Source organism: Pan troglodytes, chromosome 13, assembly GCF_028858775.2.
Source record: "Pan troglodytes isolate AG18354 chromosome 13, NHGRI_mPanTro3-v2.0_pri, whole genome shotgun sequence".
Lineage (NCBI taxonomy): Eukaryota > Metazoa > Chordata > Mammalia > Primates > Hominidae > Pan > Pan troglodytes.
Window position 1 is genome coordinate 14,211,804 of NC_072411.2, and position 19,534 is coordinate 14,231,337.

The 19,534-nt window shown below is 55.5% G+C and overlaps 2 protein-coding genes and 1 pseudogene across 6 annotated transcripts in view; 2 read left to right on the forward strand and 1 right to left on the reverse strand.

Moving 5' to 3' along the window:
* Positions 1 to 239: 239 nt before the first annotated feature.
* On the reverse strand, positions 240 to 5,925 carry LOC129143289 (uncharacterized). Of its 5 annotated transcripts, none has more exons than XM_063790320.1 (4): positions 5,775 to 5,925; positions 4,999 to 5,118; positions 2,881 to 2,938; positions 240 to 2,787 (listed from the first exon to the last, which is right to left on the reverse strand). In XM_063790320.1, exon 4 carries the CDS (start codon positions 2,709 to 2,711, stop codon positions 1,554 to 1,556), a length of 1,158 nt encoding a protein of 385 aa, XP_063646390.1. In that variant the 5' UTR covers positions 2,712 to 2,787; positions 2,881 to 2,938; positions 4,999 to 5,118; positions 5,775 to 5,925; the 3' UTR covers positions 240 to 1,553. The 5 variants fall into 5 exon arrangements, with proteins under 5 accessions (XP_063646390.1, XP_063646392.1, XP_063646389.1 ...); XM_063790322.1 differs by having other exon boundaries at positions 4,995 to 5,118; positions 5,775 to 5,924; XM_063790319.1 differs by having other exon boundaries at positions 4,999 to 5,168; positions 5,775 to 5,924.
* On the forward strand, positions 5,846 to 6,878 carry LOC129143445 (serine/arginine repetitive matrix protein 2-like; annotated as a pseudogene).
* Positions 6,879 to 10,681: 3,803 nt separating this feature from the next.
* Positions 10,682 to 19,534, forward strand: part of LOC129143446 (spectrin beta chain, non-erythrocytic 5-like) — a 28,006-nt gene continuing 19,153 nt past the window's right edge. The window contains 15 exon segments of the mRNA XM_063790317.1: positions 10,682 to 10,819; positions 11,311 to 11,475; positions 11,877 to 12,091; positions 12,455 to 12,641; positions 12,888 to 13,088; positions 13,325 to 13,441; positions 14,474 to 14,631; positions 15,016 to 15,151; positions 15,413 to 15,558; positions 16,373 to 16,487; positions 16,580 to 16,690; positions 16,913 to 17,092; positions 18,329 to 18,532; positions 18,712 to 18,861; positions 19,290 to 19,394. Of these exon segments, the coding sequence (XP_063646387.1) occupies positions 10,682 to 10,819; positions 11,311 to 11,475; positions 11,877 to 12,091; positions 12,455 to 12,641; positions 12,888 to 13,088; positions 13,325 to 13,441; positions 14,474 to 14,631; positions 15,016 to 15,151; positions 15,413 to 15,558; positions 16,373 to 16,487; positions 16,580 to 16,690; positions 16,913 to 17,092; positions 18,329 to 18,532; positions 18,712 to 18,861; positions 19,290 to 19,394 (2,328 nt within the window).

Below are 19,534 nucleotides of genomic sequence, written 5' to 3' on the forward strand. Positions count from 1 at the left end.
ACACAGGCAGCGGGAGGGTTTTCTCCCCATTCCCTCTGCACTCCCAACTTGAGCTATACTTTTTAAGAAAGTGATTCACCCTGCCTTTGCCCCCTTCCCCAGAACAGAACATGTTGATCATGGGCGATATTTTTCATTGTGCCAAAAAGTTGCCATGACCGTCATTAAACCTGTTTAACACCAAATAATAAGGAAAATAAAATAAAAAATTCGGGCATGGTGCAGAAACTCACTCCAAATAAATTACCTACCAAAATATATAATGGGGGAAATATTCCAAAATTCAATATTTTGGGATTTATACACAAAAGATAAACAAATTAGAGGCCAAGAGGCTGCCGGAAGGGAAAAACGGGGCCTGGAAAGGCGGTTGTGAGGAATGAGCTGGGCCTAAAGAGGCCACTGGCAGGCAGTAGCTGGACCTGACGAAGTGGCCGAAAGGCAGGAGCTTTGGACTGGGGAGGCCGCAGTGAGGCGAGAGCTAGCTGGGCGTGGAGAGTCCACTGTGAGGCCGAGGCCGAGGCCGGGCCCGTGCAGGCCTTCGAGAGGCAGGAGGCCGGGCCTGCAAAGGCCGACTGGAGATCAAGTTCTGCGCCTGAAGTGGCTGCCAAAAGTCAAAAGCGGGGCCTGGGAAGGCCGCCGAGAGCCATGAGCTGGGCTGGGCTGAAAGAGGCCACTGGGAGGCAGGAGGAGCTGGGCCTGGAGAGGCTGACTCGAGGAAGTTTTGCACCTGGAGAGGCCGCCGAGAGGACGGAGCTGGGCCCGGGGAGGCCGACTTGCTGCTCTTCCAGGCCCACTTCCAGGCCGACTTGAGGATGACTTGGGCCTGCAGAGGCCGCCGGGAGGCCCAAGCTGGGCCTAGAGGAGCCCACTGACCGGAGGCCATTTGGGGCCTGCAGATGCCATCGGAGGGCAGGAGCTGAGCCTGGAGAGGCCACCGTGAGGCCTGAGATGTTGTTGGGACCTGGAGTCAGCCCAGAGTCCGGCCTGGAGATGCAGCCGGGAGGAAGAGCTGGGCCCGGAGAGGACGCCGGGAGGCTGCAAGTGGGTCTGAGAGGCCAACTTGAGGAGGCCTGGCCTCCGCCTCCCGCATGGCCCAGCTGTTCCTCCTGGCTGCATCTCCCGCCTCCCAGCAAACAAGCTGTTTTGGCTCAGCTCCCGCCTGCGTTTGTAGACCCCGAAGTTTCTGCAACCAAGCTCTTCAGACCCACATCCCTTCTCCCAGTGACTGAACAGTCCCAGCTCCGGCTGGAGAAGGGCGTCTGCAGACCCCGCTGTTGCCTCCCAGGGGAGTCTCCAGGCCCAGCTCTTGCCCCACTGCGACCTCCGAGGCCCAAGTCCCTGCCTACCTCCCAGCAGCCCACGTGCGACCCTGCTCCTCCCTCACGGTGGCCTGTTGAGGCAAGGGCTCACGCTGACCTCTCTCAGCGTGTGAGGGGCCGGTGTGAGGCAAGGGCTCACGCTGACCTCTCTCAGCGTGGGAGGGGCCGGTGTGAGGCAAGGGCTCACGCTGACCTCTCTCAGCGTGGGAGGAGCCAGTGTGAGGCAGGGGCTCACGCCTCTGGGCAGGGTGCCAGAGGCATGAGTTGGGCATCAACAGGCCACCGTGAGGGAGGAGCTGGGCCACACGCGGGCTGCTGGGAGGCAGGCAGAGACTTGGCCCCGGGAGGCCGCCGTGGGGGCAAGAGCTGGGCCTGGAGAGGCCCCTGGGAGGCAAGGGTGGGGCCTGCAGAGGCTGTTCTCCAACCAGTGCTAGGCCTGTACAGGCCACCAGGAGGCAGGAAGTGGGCCCTCAGAGCTTGGCTGGAGAAAGTTCGGGGCCTACAAAGGCGGTTCGGAGCTGGGCAGGAGTTGAGCCAAAAGAGCTTGCTTACTTGCTGGGAGGCAGGGCCGGGAGAGGCCGACTTCAGGACAACTTGGGACTGCGGCGGTCGCCGGGAGGCCCAAGCTTGGCGTGGAGGAGCCCACCGACCGGAGACCATTTGGGGCCTGGAGATGCCATCGGAGGACAGGAGATCATCCTGGAGAGGCCACCGTGAGGCCTGACCTGGGCCTGGGGAGCTTGTCTTGAGGAAGCTGTGGGCCGACCAAGGCCACCAGGAGATGGGTAGGCACTGAGTCCAAAGAGGTTGTTGAGAGGCAGGAGTCGGGCCTGGAGACGCAACCAGGAAGAAGAGCTGGGCCCAGAGAGGACGCCCAGAGGGGGCAAGTGGGTCTGGAGAGGCCGACTTGAGGAGGTTCTGGGCCCGGAGAGGACGCCGGAAGGGAAAAACTGGGCCTGGAAAGGCCGTTGTGAGGAATGAGCCCCATGGGCCTGAAGAGGCCACTGGCAGGCGGGAGCTGCATGTGTAGAAGCTGCTGAAAGGTTGGGAGCTTGGCTTGGGGGGTCCACAGTGAGGCAGATGCTGGGCGTGAAGAATCTGCTGTGAGGCAGATGTTGGGACTGTAGAGGCCGACGGGAGGCAGAGGCTGGGCCTGGAGGGGCCACCAAGATGCAGGAGCTGGGGCTGGAGAGGCTGCAAAGAAGCATGAGCTGGGCCTGGTGAGGTCGACTTGAGAAAGTTCAGGGCCTGGAGAGAAGGCTGGGAGGCAGGAGCTGGGTCTAAGGAGGCCATTGTAACGATGGAGCTGTGCCTGTGGAGGCTGTTGTGAGGCAGTAGCCTCATCTGCAGAGACTGCAGTGACATAGGGTATGGGCCTAAATAGGCCATTGTGAGTCATGAGCTTGGTCTGTAGAGGCTGACTGGAGAAAGTTCTGGGCCTGGAGAGGCTGCCGGGAGGTAGGAGCTGGGCCAAAAGATGTAAGCACATTTGCATTTATTAGGCACTTTATTTCCATTATTACACTGTAATATATAATAAAATAATTATAGAACTCACCATACTGTAGAATCAGTGGGCGTGTTAAGCTTGTTTTCCTGCAACTGGATGTTCCCACCTGAGCGTGATGGGAGAAAGTGACAGATCAATAGGTATTAGATTCTCATAAGGACAGCGCAACCTAGATCCCTCATATGCACGGTTCACAACAGGGTGCGTTCTCCTATAAGAATCTAATGCTGCTGCTCATCTGAGAAGGTGGAGCTCAGGCAGGAATGTGAGCAAAGGGGAATGGCTGTAAATACAGACGAAGCTTCCCTCACTCCCTCACTCGACACCCCTCACCTCCTGCTGTGTGGCTCCTTGCGGCTCCATGGCTCAGGGGTTGGGGACCCCTGCTCAAGTGCATCCAAAACGACCCTTCCCACACCAGTCTTCACAGTGGTCAAGGGCAGCAACCACTTAGCTCCCTAGGCATGTGCCTCAGCTGGCATTTCGTCACAATCAACAGTAAGTGGTAGCTTGAGTCACTGTGAGGTCACCTACTGGAAATCACCAGCATCCCATTTCCCACTGGCAAAGAGCTCAGCACTGCACCCTGGGAAACCAAACCTATGGCCAAATCCCATCTGTGTGGGTTTATCTCCTGGGACCCTTCCTAACATATTAGTCAGAGTCCAATCAGGAAGCGTAAACCACTCAAAAGTTTAAAGTGGTAAAATTTAATACAGAGAATTATTCATTATAACAGGTGAACAGCATAATGAGAGATTGGCTAGCACAAAGTAAAGAGAACTCTAGAGAATATAGGACTAGCCCAGGCCAGGCATGGTGGCTCATGCCTGAAATTCCAGTAATTTCAGAAGCTAATGCAGGAGGATTGCTTAAGGCCAGGAGCTAGAGACCGGTCTGGACAACACAGTGAGACCCTGTCTCTATCCAAAAGAAGAAAAAAGTTAGCTGGGAGTGGTGGTGCACACTTGTAGTCCCAGCTACTCGGAATGCGGAAGTTTGAGCCTGGGAGGTCAAGGCTGCAGTGAGGCATGATTATGCCACTACAGTCCAGCCTGGTGACAGAGCAAGACCCTGTCTCAAAGAACAAAATAACAACAACTGTTTACAGACAGAAAAGAAATAGAGCCAATAAGCTGAGGAAAGATGTTGAAATCTGACAAGTAAAGTAATATGAGGTCTTTTGTCTATGTAAAATAATCAAACAACAAATGGCTTACTAAATTATAATACCCTGTGCTGGCAAAGGTGCAGTGAAATGGGCACTTTCTTATACTATGAGGGGTGTTTAAATTGTGTATAAGCCTTCTAGGGTAAAGCCTGTCAATTTTTTAAAATAATGGAGACAGGGTCTCACCATACTGCCATACTGCCTCCTCCAACTCTTGGCCTCAAGCAATCCTCCTCTCTTAGCCTCCCAAAGTGCTAAGATTATAGCTGGGAGGCACCCAAAACCCTGTCAATTTACATCAAGGGTAATGAGAATGTCCATTCACCATGACTCACAGTAATCTTACTTCTGGGGAGACAATTCAATCTAAACAAAAGGTCATCTGTACACACACAGTAAAAATCTGGGAGTAACTGAAGACAGAGTTGGTAAGTGAAATAAGAAACAGTTATAAGAAATTAAACTATGGTATCAATAGGCACCTGGTATAAAAGGTCAGTTGATGTTAGCTGCTACTTTTTTGTTGTTTTGAGACAGGGTCTCACTCTGTCACCCAGGCTGGAGTGCAGAGGCCTGATCATGACTCACTGCAGTCTCAGCCTCCCTGGGCTCAAGTGATCCTCCCACCTCAGCCTCCCAAGTAGCTGGGACTACAGGAACATGCCACCACACTAGGCTAATTCATGTGTTTTTCTGTAGGGATGGTGACTCCCCCTTTGTTTCCAAGGCCTATCGCAAACTCTTGGCCTCAAGCCATCCTCCTGCCTCAGTCTCCCAAAGTGTTGCGATTACCAGTGTGAGCCACCACACCTGGCCAGCTGCTACTTTTATCAATATTATTATTCCACTCAATTAAAAATTATTATTTTCAAGGCTATGCAACAGTACGTATCCTACAGCGTAATTGTAAAAACATATACAGTCGTCGTCCCTCAGTAAACAGAATTAGTTCCAGCCCCCCATCTCTGCATATATCAAAATCCATGCTTACTCACGTTTCGCTGTCACCCCTCTGGAATCCACGTATACAAAAATTCCAAAGATTAGTTGGGCATAGTGGCAAGCACCTGTAGTCTCAGCCACGTGGGAGGTTGAGGTGGGAGGATCGCTTCAGCCTGGAAGGTTGAGGCTGCAGTCAGCTGCGATAGCACTACTACACTCCAGCCTTGGACAACAGAGGGAGACCATGTCTCAGAAAAAAAAAAAACAAAATAAAACAGGTTAGAAATTGTAATCTAACTCTAACCCCTAACCCTAAAACCCTAACCCTAACCCCTAACCCCTAACCCTAACCCCAACCCCAACCCTAACTCCCTAACCCTAACCCCTAACCCCCTAACCCTAATCCCTAACCCCTAACCCTCATCCTAACCCTAAACCACATGAGCAATGTGGGTATTATATTTTGGGTGTCATGTGTGCTTTAGGAATGCTGCATTTGTGTTCCGACACTGCAGTTGGACCTTGCAATGCAGCCCCACGCCTTGACTTGGGAGAATCTCGGTGCGCAGGATTCAGAGGGGCTTTTGGTTTCCCGTTTTCCACACTGAAGCGTTCTAACTGGTCTCTGACCTTGATTATTAACGGCTGCAACCGGGAAAGATTTTATTCACCGTCGATGCGGCCCCGAGTTGTCCCAAAGCCAGGCAGTGCCCCCAACGTCTGTGCTTAGGAGAATGCTGCTCCACCTTTACGGTGTCCCCCAGGTCTGTGCTAAGCAGAACGCAGCTCCGCCCTCGCGGTGCCCTCAGCCCGCCCGCCCGGGTCTGACCTGAGGAGAACTCTGCTCCGCCTTCGCAGTACCACTGAAATCTCTGCAGAGAACGCAGCTCCGCCCTCGCGATGCTCTCCCGGTCTGTGCTGAGGAGAATGCAACTCCGCCCTCGCAAAGGCCCGGCGCGCCGGCGCAGGCGCAGAGGAGAGGCCCGGCGCGCCGGCGCAGGCGCAGAGGAGAGGCCCGGCGCGCCGGCGCAGGCGCAGAGGAGAGGCCCGGCGCGCCGGCGCAGGCGCAGAGGAGAGGCCCGGCGCGCCGGCGCAGGCGCAGAGGAGAGGCCCGGCGCGCCGGCGCAGGCGCAGAGGAGAGGCCCGGCGCGCCGGCGCAGGCGCAGAGGAGAGGCCCGGCGCGCCGGCGCAGGCGCAGAGGAGAGGCCCGGCGCGCCGGCGCAGGCGCAGAGGAGAGGCGCGGCGCTGTTCGAGAGAGGCGGTGCAGGGAATAGACGCACGCCTCCGCGTCCCCGGAGGGGAGGGGTCGTTGGGCGGGCGGGAGTGAGGCGCGGCGCAGGCGCAGGCGCAGGGACGCACGTCGCTGGGCTCAGGGTGGCGGGGCGTGTTACAGGTGCACAGTCGCACGCCGCCGGGCGGGGTGCGCGGGAATGGCGAGGTGCAGGTGCAGAGACACATGTCCCCAGCGGCGCGGCGCACAGACGAGTGGAACCTGAGTAATCTGAAAAGCCCGGTTCGGGTGCCCCCTGCTGGTACCCGGGCACTACAGGACCCGCTTGCCCACGGTGTTGTGCCATTGCGCCCCCTGCTGGCGACTAGGGCAACTGCGGGTCCCTCTTCCTTACAGTGGTGTCCAGCGCCCCCTGCTGGCGACGGGGCACGGCAGGGCTCTCTTGCTCGCAGTATACTGGCGGCACGCCGCCTGCTGGCAGCTAGGGACATTGCAGGGCCCTCTTGCTCACATTGTAGTGGCAGCACACCCGCCTGCTGGCAGCTGGGGACACTGCCGGGCCCTCTTACTCCAAGTGTAGTGGCGGCTGCTCCCCTGCTGGCAGCTGGGGACACTGCCGGGCCCTGTTGCTTGCAGTGTAGTCGGGACACGCCCTCTTCTGTCCGCTGGGGGCACTACAGGATCCTCTTGCTCACAGTGTAGTGGCAGCACGCCCCCTGCTGGCAACCAGGGCACTGCACGGTCCTCTTGCTCATGGTGTGGTGCCCTTACGCCACCTCCTGGCAGCTAAGGACACTGCAGGGCCCTCTTGCTCACAGTGTAGTCGTCGTTCGCCCCCTGCTGGCAGCTAGGGACACTGCCGGGCCCTCTTGCTGACATTGTCGTGGCTGCACGCCACCTGCAGGCAGATGGGGACTAGGCAGGGCCCTCTTGCTCCCGGTGTGACGGCTGGCGTCCCCTACTGGCTGCCTCCTGCACCACTTAAAGTCAGAGCGCCAGTTATTAATCCCCATCAGTTCTGTAAATTAAAACTGAAAAGGAGCTATTACTGGGGAGAGCTGATGTCCCAGTTATTAACTTGGAAGAAAGATTTTCACCAAGAGGCAGTACAAAGATGGAAGATAACTTCATTGAAAAGAAATACAGTGTAAAGAGCTTATTGTAGGAAAATAGGGAGGAGTGGGTTCATAGTGCATGAGAACAGCCTAAGAGTCCTGTGCAGGGAATTTTATTTTGGACTTCTTCACATTCCTGCCTCTGTCTCAAGTCTACGCCTGTTTTCCTTGGTTTTCCTGCTACTGCCTTAGGTCCCCGACTTGCCCCACTTAGGCTTGTGGGACCTCCTGTTGATTGAGGTACATGTGGGGTGATGAATCTGAATCCACTCTGGCACCAACCTCCTTCCCGCCATCCCAGGCAGGCTGACAGCGGTCACGTTTGTATCTACTGCACCTGCCTCTTTAGAATGTCTTTCTCTGCCCTAATCTGTACTTATGGTGCCAGGTTTCTCTTAGGAATGTCCCCTTTGTCCTTCTTATCAGCATGTAGCTAGCAATATTCTGACATTTTTATTGCAGAGTGAATGATGATTGGGGCATCTTAAGAGAAGTTCTAGGGTGTTTCTGCGTAGGTACCTCTTCTCCCTCCTAACCACAATTGACAAGTGCCCATCCACTCCAGCACTGGAGATGCTACTAATATGTGCATTTTTGGTGGTCCCTCCAGGTGAGCCTTCACAGACTTTCCCTTTTCCAGGCGCTCCCCCTCCTGTTCATGTCTAGCTAGCTATCTACTCTAACAGAGCCCACTATCCTGTGTCTTTCCCAAAAATAGTGAGGGAATGATTAATTGGAAACCATAAGAAATCATATGCATGTAGATGAAAACTTTACAACTTACACAAATAATCACTCAAAATCATCCTTACACTAAAAATGCAAAACTATACAATTTCTAGAAGAAACTATAGAAGAAAAGCTATGTGCCTTTGCGTTTGGTAATGAATTTTAACAAATGACACAGAAGGTTGATATACACAGAAGAAATGACAATGTGGTTTTCTTAATATTTACAGTTTATACTCTGGAAGAGACCTTGTTAAGAGAACCAAAAGACAAGCCACATATTAAAGAAAATATTTGCAAAATACAGATCTGAGAATTTGTATTCAAAATACATAAAAAATTGTTAAAACTAAACAATAAGTTAAACAGCCCAATTAAAAATGCACACAGATCTGAACAGACACCTCACCAAAGAAGATCTACAGATGGCAAGTACACTTACAAAAAGATGCTCAACATACTAGAGAACTGAAAACCACAAAAAGATAGCACAGCTGGTCTATATCTCTTAGAACTGCTAAACTCTTTAACAAATGACAAATTGCTGGAGGAAAAACAAGATCTCTTTTCATTGCCGGTGGAACACAGTGTATAAGACCAAAATATGCCACCCCAAAATATAATGGTAGGAAACCAGAATATGCAACCCCAAAATATGTCCCTTTGGCTTAAGAATTATTCCTAGCTAATTATTTTGAAAAAAAATGCTAACAAAGGAAGTTATGAAAACAGAGTAGAAGTTACACTTGTGTAAGGAAAATTTACATCTATAAAGGAAATCCCCATTTAAAAGCTACCTCTCTCGACACCAAGAAGAGAAGGATAACTAAATCACTACAGAGTCTTATCAATGGAGAATGCATGAACTTAAGTCTGTATAATGAACCTTACCCTTGTCTAATGTGCTTTTGCTGGTTAACTCCCCAATACTGCACCTCAAATCTTCTTTCTTTAAGTTGAAGACAGTATTTATGCTTGAACTGAAAGCCACCTGTTGGAGATTTACTCATTTTTCCCTGAGTATCTCCCATGTAACCATAAGGTATACGTGTTTTTCAACTTTTCTGTTTTTCTCATTTTAATCTGTCAGTTTTTACAGAGCAACCCATCTAAGAATTCCGAAAACAGAAAATTATTTTTCCTCCCCTATTACAAGTTGGGCATTTTTTTCCAGAGCTAAACAAGTCTCACCTTACAATCCAAAAATAACATTCCTAAGTATTTTGACAACTACTATGTTATTTCCAATCAAAAGCTACCATGCAATTATTTACATAAGCCCTATTCATAATGACCAAAGGAAAAAAATGGAATCAGAAAGTCTTACAATACATGACTGTGTGGGAATCCACTCAGACATCAAAAGTTGTTATAAAGATTATTTAAATGAAAACATTTGAGATACTGAAGATAAAAGAAGAAATCTTACCACAACTTACTTTATCCAATTAAAGCAGAGCTCCCAGAAAAATACAGCTGCCATTAACCCCATCCAAGGAGTTTCTTGCAAATTCAGCTGCCATGAAGACAGCGTACTCTTTCGCATTAGCATTGATAAACAAAAATTAAATTATAAGCTCCCAACTGACTGAACAGAACCACTCTTGGCTGAGGGGACCACAGAGTAACTTTCAAAACTGAGTTCTCAGCTTTGCTAGGATGGGATGATGGGGTTAACATACACATCGTTAAACCCACTCCTTTGCTAACCATGATGAGGCTTTCTTCCCTAAGGACTTAACAGAAACCAGCCCTTTCAAAGCCTCCACCACTGATATCAACCTCTCCTTTCTTGCCTGATAAGAGACCACCCACAACAGGAGGTTCTGGCCAGCGCACAGAGGATGCACAGAGTGAGTTTTCATGTCCTTTGCTTCACCTTTTAATGTCAGAGGGCTGAAAACTCCACCCTGGGATCATGCTAACACTGCCATTTTTTGTACATGGGACCCATGAAGAAGCCAGAAACTCAATTGTGCATGCATGCATTTCTCCTTCCATAAATATTCATGACTCCTCCTGGAGCTTATTAAATAAATGTATTTGGCCATTCCAGTCAGCATAAATTGCTATTTCCTTTACCTCCTCCTTGAAGCGTCTGTTTCTGGCTTCTGGCTGGAGGCTATGCTTCCCAGCCTGTCAGAAGGACAACCCTGCAGGCTACAACCCTTTATAGGAAATAAATCTCTCACTGGTTGGGTGGCTCATGCCTGTAATCCCAGCACTTTGGGAGGCTAAGGCGAGTGGATCACCTGAGGTCACGAGTTTCAGACCAGCCTGGCCAACATGATGAAACCCTGTCTCTACTAAAACTGCAAAAAATTAGCCAGGTGTGGTGGTGGGCATCTGTAATCCCAGCTAATCAGGAGGCTGAGGCAGGAGAATTGCTTGAACCCAGGAGGTGCAGGTTGCAGTGAGCCAAGATCACGCCATTGCACTCCAGCCTGGGCAACAAGAGTGAAACTCTGTCTCAAAAAAAATAAACATAAACATAAAAATGAAGAAATGTCTCCTTTCCAAATTTAGGAACCTCATCATTCTTCCATTGACAGCATTAAAAGGTTCAAAAACACCTTTCCATACTCTCCCACAGAAGCCCTAGAAATTGTCATTTTGTTCATCATTTTGGATGCCTGAGAACTTGTAATCCAATGAGTAGAAATGTTGGTACCCCATTTATTTAGGGCTGCGCATGAGCCCTCCGGAGTGTGCAGAAACATGCTGCAGACACTCAAGCGACACGAAGCAGCTGAGAGCGAGCTACTCGCCACCCGCAGACACGTGGAGGCCCTGCAGCAGGTGGGGGACACGGGACAGAGGGTGCAGAGCCTCCTTGTCTTCAAATTCCCAACCCTACTGCACCACCTGTTTTCATGGAAGAGTCTTTGAAGGAAAAATCAGCCTCAGCGTGAACCTCGAACCTCCCCCCGCAAGCCTCCTTGATGCTGCTGGCATCCCCTTGGCACCCAAACCAGCCCCAAAGCTGCTGCCATCCATCCCTTCCCCTACAACTCTCCATGGCAAGTCCCAGAGCCGGCCACCTCTACCAGAACACGGCTCTCCCCAGCCACCAACCTAATGCTGGCTCACCCCGCTCTATTTGCAGGGGTCAGAGGAAAGCCCCCCTACCTGCAGTTTTGGGGCCACATGAACTGCTTTCTTCCAGGCAGCCCATGGAGTGCAGCTGTGGTCACCCCCTCACCTCCACTGCCACCCAGGTCCAGCCTGCTGTGGCCACTGGTGGTACCAGCAGCTCAGCCAAACTCCCTGGGCCTTTATCTCCACTCCAGGTTGGGAGAGAGCTGTTGAGTAGGAGGCCCTGTGGCCAGGAGGACATACAGACCAGGCTTCAAGGCCTGAGAAGCAAATGGGAAGCTTTGAACCGCAAGATGACTGAGCATGGGGACGAGCTCCAGCAGGCTGGACAGCAGGAGCAACTCCTGAGGCAGCTGCAGGTCCACTGGGAAGAGGCACAGGGCACAAGAGGGAGACCGAGGCCTGGCTGGGCTGGACAGAACGGGGAGGGAGAAGTCTGGGTGTTCTGCTGACCCTGGCTCTGCAGCCTTTGGAGGCTTCTGGCCTAGGACAAGCTGAGCGTGGCTTTCTGCTCAGTCGGCCAATGCAGGATTCTCTCCTGTGTGCCCAGCGGGTGGTCAGCACCACTTGAGTCCCCCAGGGAAGAAGAAGCGTGAGGGAACAGGGGAAGATTGGGCACTTCTGGCCGAGGGTTGGCAGTGGTGGGGACAGAGCTCCCTGGTGAATCTGGTCCTAAAAGTCCAACAGTCCCTGAGCCCGGGAAGGCCACTTGCTGTGCTGTACACAGAGAACCTAATGCAGCTCCATGCGTCCCTCCCAGGATGCAAAGGAGCAGCTGGAGCAGCTCGAAGGGGCCCTACAGAGCTCGGAAACAGGGCAGGACCTGCGCTCCAGCCAGAGGCTGCAGAAATGGCACCAACAGCTGGAGAGTGAGAGCCGGACCCTGGCTGCCAAGATGGCTGCCCTCGCCTCCAAGGCCCATGGCGTGGCCGCCTCCCCGGCCATCCTGGAAGAGACCCAGAAGCACCTCCAGAGGTGGGGTCTGTCCTCCCACCCACCTGTGTGTCACTCCTCCATGTGAATTTAAGGTCCCACAAGATGGCACCCACAGGACCGGGGTGTCCAGACCTCCTCCCTTATGAGTAGAGTCATTCTGGGATGGGAGGGTCGGAGACCCCATTATGCTTCCTTAGCAGGACCCCCACAGTGCGGTCAGGCGAGTTATCTAGGCCATGAGGTGGGGCCCTGGCGCCCTTCCACTGCCTCCCTTTGTCAGATGGGGCTTTGCTCTATTCCCTGGTCTTGTTCTTCACGGGCCCTGGCTTGGCCAAGGAGAGAACCAGGAGCCTTGTGCTCACTCTGTTCCCACCCTCTCCAATCTCTTCCTCCTCCTCCTAGGCTGGAGCTTCTGCAGGGGCATCTGGCCATCCGGGGCCTGCAGCTGCAGGCCTCAGTGGAGCTGCACCAGTTCTGCCACCTGATCAACATGGAGCTCTCTTGGGTAACTGAGCAGATGCCCCATGGCAGCCCCACCAGCTATACCGAGTGCTTGAATGGTGCCCAGAGCCTTCACTGCAAGCACAAGGTAATAGCCCTCTTCTTCCTACAGGATTACCGACATCCGCTTCCCAGACCTTAGAAACCCTCTGCCCCTACTCAGGTGTCCTGGCCTCTAAGCCCTCACCCCTGGGTATCCCAATTTCCAAATCTGTGCCCCAGCTATTTTGACCCTGGGGGTCTTGCCATGATTGGGGCCTGGAGCCACATCCATGGCTCTGCTCCGGACGCCCCTGGGTTAAGAGCAGCAGCCTCTCAAGCCACTCTGTGGCAGGAGCTCCAGGTGGAGGTAAAAGCTCACCAGGGGCAGGTGCAACGGGTGCTGAGTTCTGGGCAGAGCCTGGCAGCCTCAGGGCACCCCCAAGCCCAACACATCGTGGAGCAGTGCCAGGAGCTGGAAGGCCACTGGGCAGAGCTGGAGAGGGCATGTGAAGCACGGGCCCAGTGTCTGCAGCAGGCTGTCGCTTTCCAGCAGGTAGGATGCAGAGAGGTGGGGTTGGGGGAAGAGGCAGAAGTCAGGGCTCCTTGAGGGGCCACCTGTGGGACTCTCAGGGAGGCGGATCAGTGGTGGGGGCTCTGGGCTGGGAGCTGATGGGTGCCCCTATGGGCACAGAAGCCCCTTTGATGCTGGAGAGCAGGGGCAGATGTCTCCAGGGCTGACGGAGGGTCCTGTCTGAGATCCTCCAGGTGAGTTGGCCCCACTCTTGGCAGTACTTTCTGGATGTGTCAGAGCTGGAGGGCTGGGTGGAGGAGAAGCAGCCGCTGGTGAGCAGTCGGGACTATGGCAGAGACGAGGCAGCCACCCTCAGGCTCATTAACAAGCACCAGGTACCACGTCCTGAGCCTCCCCTGCAGTGTGGTCTGGGTGATGATGGACCACAGGGAGAGGGCTGTCACCCTCCCTCTCTCAGAGGCACGGAGCCCTGCTCTTGCTTCCTGGAGACTCAGACAGCCCCATCCCCACTGCCCACCCAGATCCCACAGTGCCCCTTCTTCCAAGGCAACCTGGGCACTGTGATGTACACGCTTTCTCCCTTCATCTTCTTACGAGTCTTGCCTCTCCCTGTGGCCTTGGGGTTTCTCCGCCTCCTCTTGCTTCCTCTCTACCCCACCCCTGGCACTTTTCTCCTCTGTCAAGGTCACCTGCCCAGCCCGCTCCACATCTCCCACAGGTGTCTTCCTCCCAGGCTTTACCCGTCATCCTTTGAGTTAACCCAATGCCCTTCATGAAGCCGACCTCCTCCCACAAACATCCCCTGGCTGAAGGGAGGGAGGTCTCGAAGTCCCCTTCCTCACTCCTGAATTCGGACTCCCAGAACCACACAAGCTTCAAAGCCTGGAGCCCACGGCAGTCCCGGTTCCTGCTGTCACTGAACTGTCCTCCTGTCTGGGCATGTTTCCTGCACAGCCCCAGTTCCAGTGTGTTCTGCGACAGGACCTTCAGAGAAGGTCTTTCTAAAGGCCTGTAGCCTTGGCCTCACGGAGCACCCATCTCCCGGCTATACTGGACAGCTTGTTTAACTCTGCCTCTCTCTTACACATGGATGTTGGGGTCCAGTCTAATGCCTCCTGTGCCCTCCCTTCCTTGGCCCAGATTAGCCAGCATTCACCTTTCCCTGCTAAATAATGAGCCCTCAGTGGGCACAGACCAGGTGTTCACTTTATGGAACAATAAGTACTTACTCCATCAGTAATGGGTAGATGGATGCTGGGTGGGTGGATGAATGAGTTGAGGTAGATGGATGGGCGTGTGAGTGGTGGGTGAATGGATGGGGATTGGTGACTGGATGGGTGGGGGACGGACAGGTGGGTGGATGAGTCACCCAGGCTGAGCCTGGCATGGGTCCTCATGCATCATAGGCTCTACAGGAGGAACTAGCCATTTACTGGAGCTCCATGGAGGAGCTTGACCAGACAGCCCAAACCCTCACTGGCCCCGAAGTCCCTGAGCAGCTGCGTGTGGTGTGGGAGAGGCTCCGGGAGCAGCTGCGGGCACTGCAGGAGTTGGCGGCCACACGGTGAGGACACCATAACCCCTCTCATCAGTGGGTACAGGAGGCCTAGCCACAGCTGACTGTTCCCATGCCATGGCCCAAAGTCAATCAGAACCCATGACCCCAGGCTGTAGAGATGCATTGGGAGAAGGGTGTGTGTTGCTCACCTCTTTCCATAAATTCTTCAGTGAGGCCCCACAACTCCCTGCAGTCCATCTCCCCACGTCCACACCCTCCTCTGCCCCTACACCTGCACTGCTGTGTCTACTACTCCCTGAATCGTGAGCCGCAGGCTTGGACAGAGACCATGAGTAACCCCAGTTTTCAGACTGGCCCCTCTGGCTGGCCCGACTGGCCCCCAGGGGGGTGGGCAACTCACTTCTGGGGAACCACGGACTGTCACCACAGGGACCGGGAACTGGAGGGGACCCTGAGGCTGCACGAGTTCCTGAGGGAGGCCGAGGACCTGCAGGGCTGGCTGGCAAGCCAGAAGCAGGCAGCCAAAGGAGGGGAGAGCCTGGGGGAGGACCCCGAGCACGCCCTGGTGAGAAGAGGGCCAGGGTCAAGGAGGGTGCCCTGGGGAAGAGCCTATGGGGTGGGGAAGCTGGCTCTGGCGGGGCGGCGGAAGAAGGTGGCAGCAGAGCGGTGAGCCCTGGCTGAGGTGGGGCCTCCTGAGTGGAGCGGGCAGACGCCGTGGCTGTCCAAGCCCACATCACCCAGTTGGGCACTGAGGTGCCTCAATTCCCAGGCTGCTTGACGCCTAACCAGCCGGGGGCTACCCTGTCACCCACTCCCCTCTTCTCAGCACCTCTGCACCAAGTTTGCAAAGTTTCAGCACCAAGTGGAGATGGGCAGCCAGCGGGTGGCCGCTTGCCGGCTGCTGGCAGAGAGCCTGCTAGAGCGTGGGCACAGTTCTGGCCCCATGGTCCATCAGAGGCAGCAGGATCTGCAGTGAGTGCCCAGCGGGCCAGGCCAGCATGGGGTTTGGGGGAAGGAGCTGGGCAGGCAGGGCCCAGAGTGGTAAGAGGGGATGGCATGCTGTGAGGGCCACGCTGGCCCTGGCTGCCCACAGGGCTCTGCAGGGGGCCTAGCTGCAGAGAAGCTGAGCCCGCCACAGGCTCTGGTCTGTGAAGGGAGGTGAGGCTGGGTGTGCAGGTCAGAGTCCTGCTCCCAGGATTGAGAGCAGGAGCTGTGGGAAGATGGTGGGGCCAGACATCAGGGCCTTCCCCTGAGCTACCCCAGCTCCTGTGCTCACTCGGGACAGCCCATGCCTCGTGTGGTTCCTAGCTGTCCACTTGGCTGATTTGGATCCACTCCCAGCCTGTGAGCTTTGAGGCAAGGTCATGACTTGCTCATAACCCCTAGCCCAGAGCCTGGCCTGGCAGAAGCCTTAGGAGCTCAGCCAGTTGCAGAGTTAGCGAGGAACGGAGAGATGTGGCCTCTGCCCACAAAGCGTCTGTGATCATAACCTGGGTGACGCACTATGAGTCAAAGCACAGGATGTAAGGAGTATCACAGCACAGATACCATGCAGTGCCGAGCATTACAGCAGCAAAGCACTGAATTCATGGTAAAGCTAGAAGACAGGCTCCCAGGAAGAAGGTGCGTAGGCAGGGCCACAGGCGGGAGAGGTTTTAAGAAGGAGGAGCTTTGGGCAAGTCCCGATACAACTCAGAGAGGAGCGGGCTGACAAGGCCTAGCGGGAGGGAGGAATGAGATGGCCCAGCAGCTGATCCCCGGCTGGTCTTCCACACGCCGTGGGCAGGGCTGCCTGGTCGGAGCTGTGGGAGCTGACCCAGGCCCGAGGCCACGCGCTCCGAGACGCCGAGACCACCCTCAGAGTTCACAGAGATCTCTTGGAAGTCCTCACCCAGGTCCAGGTGTGAGCCGGAGGGGTGGCTAGAAGTGGATACACTCCAGGCTCAGTGCCCACCCTACATCCCTCATCTCCTCGGCATTCTCCCTTCCTCAGGAGAAAGCCACGAGCCTCCCCAACAATGTGGCACGGGACCTGCGTGGGCTGGAGGCCCAGCTGAGAAGCCACCAGGGGCTGGAGCGAGAACTCGTGGGCACCGAGCGGCAGGTGAGCCCAGCTGGCTGCCTCTCCGACCCAGGCCCCTGCAGCCCCCTCAGGCTGGCCCGCCTGTTCCTCTAGATTTTCCACTCTCCCTCAGAGCCTCCCATGGGCCTACTCTGCATGGCAGGACGTGGCCCAAGGGGGCCAGAGTTCCCAGGTGAGGGATACATCTGTGAGATAATCAGGAGGACATGACCCTTGCCTCCCTGTTCCCTGCCCCTCCCGCAGCTGCAGGAACTGCTGGAGACTGCAGGCAGGGTGCAGAAGCTGTGTCCGGGGCCTCAGGCCCATGCGGTGCAGCAGAGGCAGCAAGCTGTGACGCAGGCGTGGGCAGTGCTGCAGTGACGCATGGAGCAGCATAGGGCCCAGCTGGAGCGGGCACGCCTCCTGGCCCGCTTCCGCACGGCGGTGAGGGCTTCTGCCCCTTGGGTGGCGTGTGTGTGCATGTGTGTGTGCTGCACCATGCATGGGCATGCACGCATGAGGCCCTCCAGCTCCGGAGGGAGAAGCATGGACTCGGGTGGGAGAGCACGAGCACACGGGATGTCAGTCTGGCTGGTCAGGGGCTGAGCACATGGGCGTAGCAGTGACACCTTAGGGTCTGGGTCAGTGCCAGCAAGGTGAGTGGCAGGGCAGTCATGCAGCATCCCAGCCAGGGCTGGGAGTAAGAACTGCCCAGGAAAGCTCATAACTGGAGACCCAGATGTTAGACAGTGACCTCTGGATCAGTCAGTATCTATTTAATGTCTGTCTTCAGCTCCCTGCTGAAGCCACGGGTGGAGAGAGGAGGGCAATATAGAAGCTGTGGACAGTGGAACTGCTGCCCTCATGGATCCCTGCTTCCTGGGGAGATGAGCCCGAAACCCAGAGAATCAGACTGGGACAGTAGGTCCTGGCCGCGGGATGTCCCCGGCATCCCACTGTCCTGGGACCTGGCAGACCAGGAGGCCCAAACTGACACTGCAAAAAGGCTTGAGTTTAGGGACCTAACTCTGCTGATTTGCTAGCAGTGTGAGCTTGAGCAAGGCACTTAACCCTGGGTTTGTCATGCACTTAGAGTTTACAAGACTCTTTGTGCCATTTACCCTTCCTTCCTCCATGCAATGAGATATTTGGACAAGGGCCTGAAGTCCCTCCAGCACCAATCTTGTATAGTTGTACCCAAATCAGCAGAAGACTGTAAGGGTTAAATTAGTAATTCAGAGAACAAGGAGAGCAGTGCGATGTCAAATACCAGGGAAGGCTTTGCCAGGCAAAGGCGGCCAAGGGGCCTTTGAAGAGCAGGTGAACTTTCTTTCCCCATCAAGCAGTCTTGATGGGGCTGATCTTGCTAGCCGCCAGTCCTCTCATGGCCTCATCCAGGTGAGCTCTGTAGAGACGGGAAGGCAGGAGGAACAAAGGGCAGAGACGTGTCGTGGTGAGGGTCTGGCTCATGTAGGGGGTTCGTGGTTCTGGGAGGATCGGGTTGGATGAGAACAGAGAAACCAAGTGACAAAGGGCCACACGTGCCTCACCCGAGGCCCTGACGCAGGTCGGCTTGGGCTGTGTGAGTGGACTCAGGTGGGCTGCAGTTGCCTCAGCACCTGGTTTCCTGCTGCCCAGCCCAGCCCTCACCCGGCTCTCCCTCCATGTCCCCGGGATCAGGTGCGTGACTACGCCTCCTGGGCAGCCCGCATGCGCCAGGACCTGCAGGTGGAGGGGAGTTCGCAAGAGCCTAGCAGCGGCCCGCTGAAGCTCAGTGCCCACCAGTGGCTCCGGGCGGAGCTGGAGGCCCGGGAGAAGCTGTGGCAGCAGGCCACCCCGCTGGGCCAGCAGGCACTTCTTGCTGCAGGGACACCCACCAAGGAGGTGGGCCCCCTCCCCTGGTGCCCCCACATACCCTAGCTGACCAAGCTTGTGCCTGGCCACCTGGTGCCCCGTCCTACTGTGCCATGCTGGCCTCTCCTCAGGAGCTTCCCTCAGGATCCAGTCCTCACCTCACCCACACCACCCTCCCCAGCTGAGGCTCCTCATGTGTCCATCCCCAGGTCCAGGAAGAGCTTCGAGCCCTGCAGGACCAGCGGGACCAGGTGTATCAGGCCTGGGCACGGAAGCAAGAGAGGCTGCAGGCCGAGCAGCAGGAGCAGCTCTTCCTCAGAGAGTGCGGCCGCCTGGAGGAGATCCTCACGGCCCAGGAGGCAGGTCCCCTCCCGCCCTCACACTCCGCTCAGCCTCCTGCTCCTCCTTTCCATTCCCCTCTCTGCTCAGTCCCTTTCCTCCCGCCTCTCTGGCTTTTTCTCTAATATGAGGCAGCTGTGCACAAGTCCTTCCAGGTGGCCATGGTGAAGTGCTGAGGCCCCTGAGCATCCACTGACATCCCCAGCCCCTATCCCAGACTGAGCCCCGAGGAAGTTGGCCAGAGGCTGGTCATGCTCCCCACATGGTGCAGAGGTTGAGGTGTCGCAGCCTCCCAACCTGGACTCCCACTCCTCACAGCTCCATGCCAAGCTCAGTGGGCACTCCTAAGGCCCTGCCATACCCAGAGTGCCCATGGGCACAGACTGCAGCTGGAGGGGCTGGCTGGCTGGAAGGCTTGGTGGCCTCTTTGACTTTTCTGTGGATCCAGGTCTCCCTGAAAACCAGTGCCTTGGGGAGCTCGGTGGAAGAGGTAGAGCAGTTGATTTGCAAGCACGAGGTCTTCCTGAAGGTTCTGACTGCCCAGGACAAGAAGGTAATGGAGTCAGGAGGCCTGGGCGTGGTCAGAACGTGGTGGTCGGGAGAGTCCTGAAGGGGGTCACGGGGCGCTTGGTGCGTTCCTGGAGGCAGTGCTGATGAGCCTGCGAGGCTGGGGGCCTGGTTGGGGTTGACTGA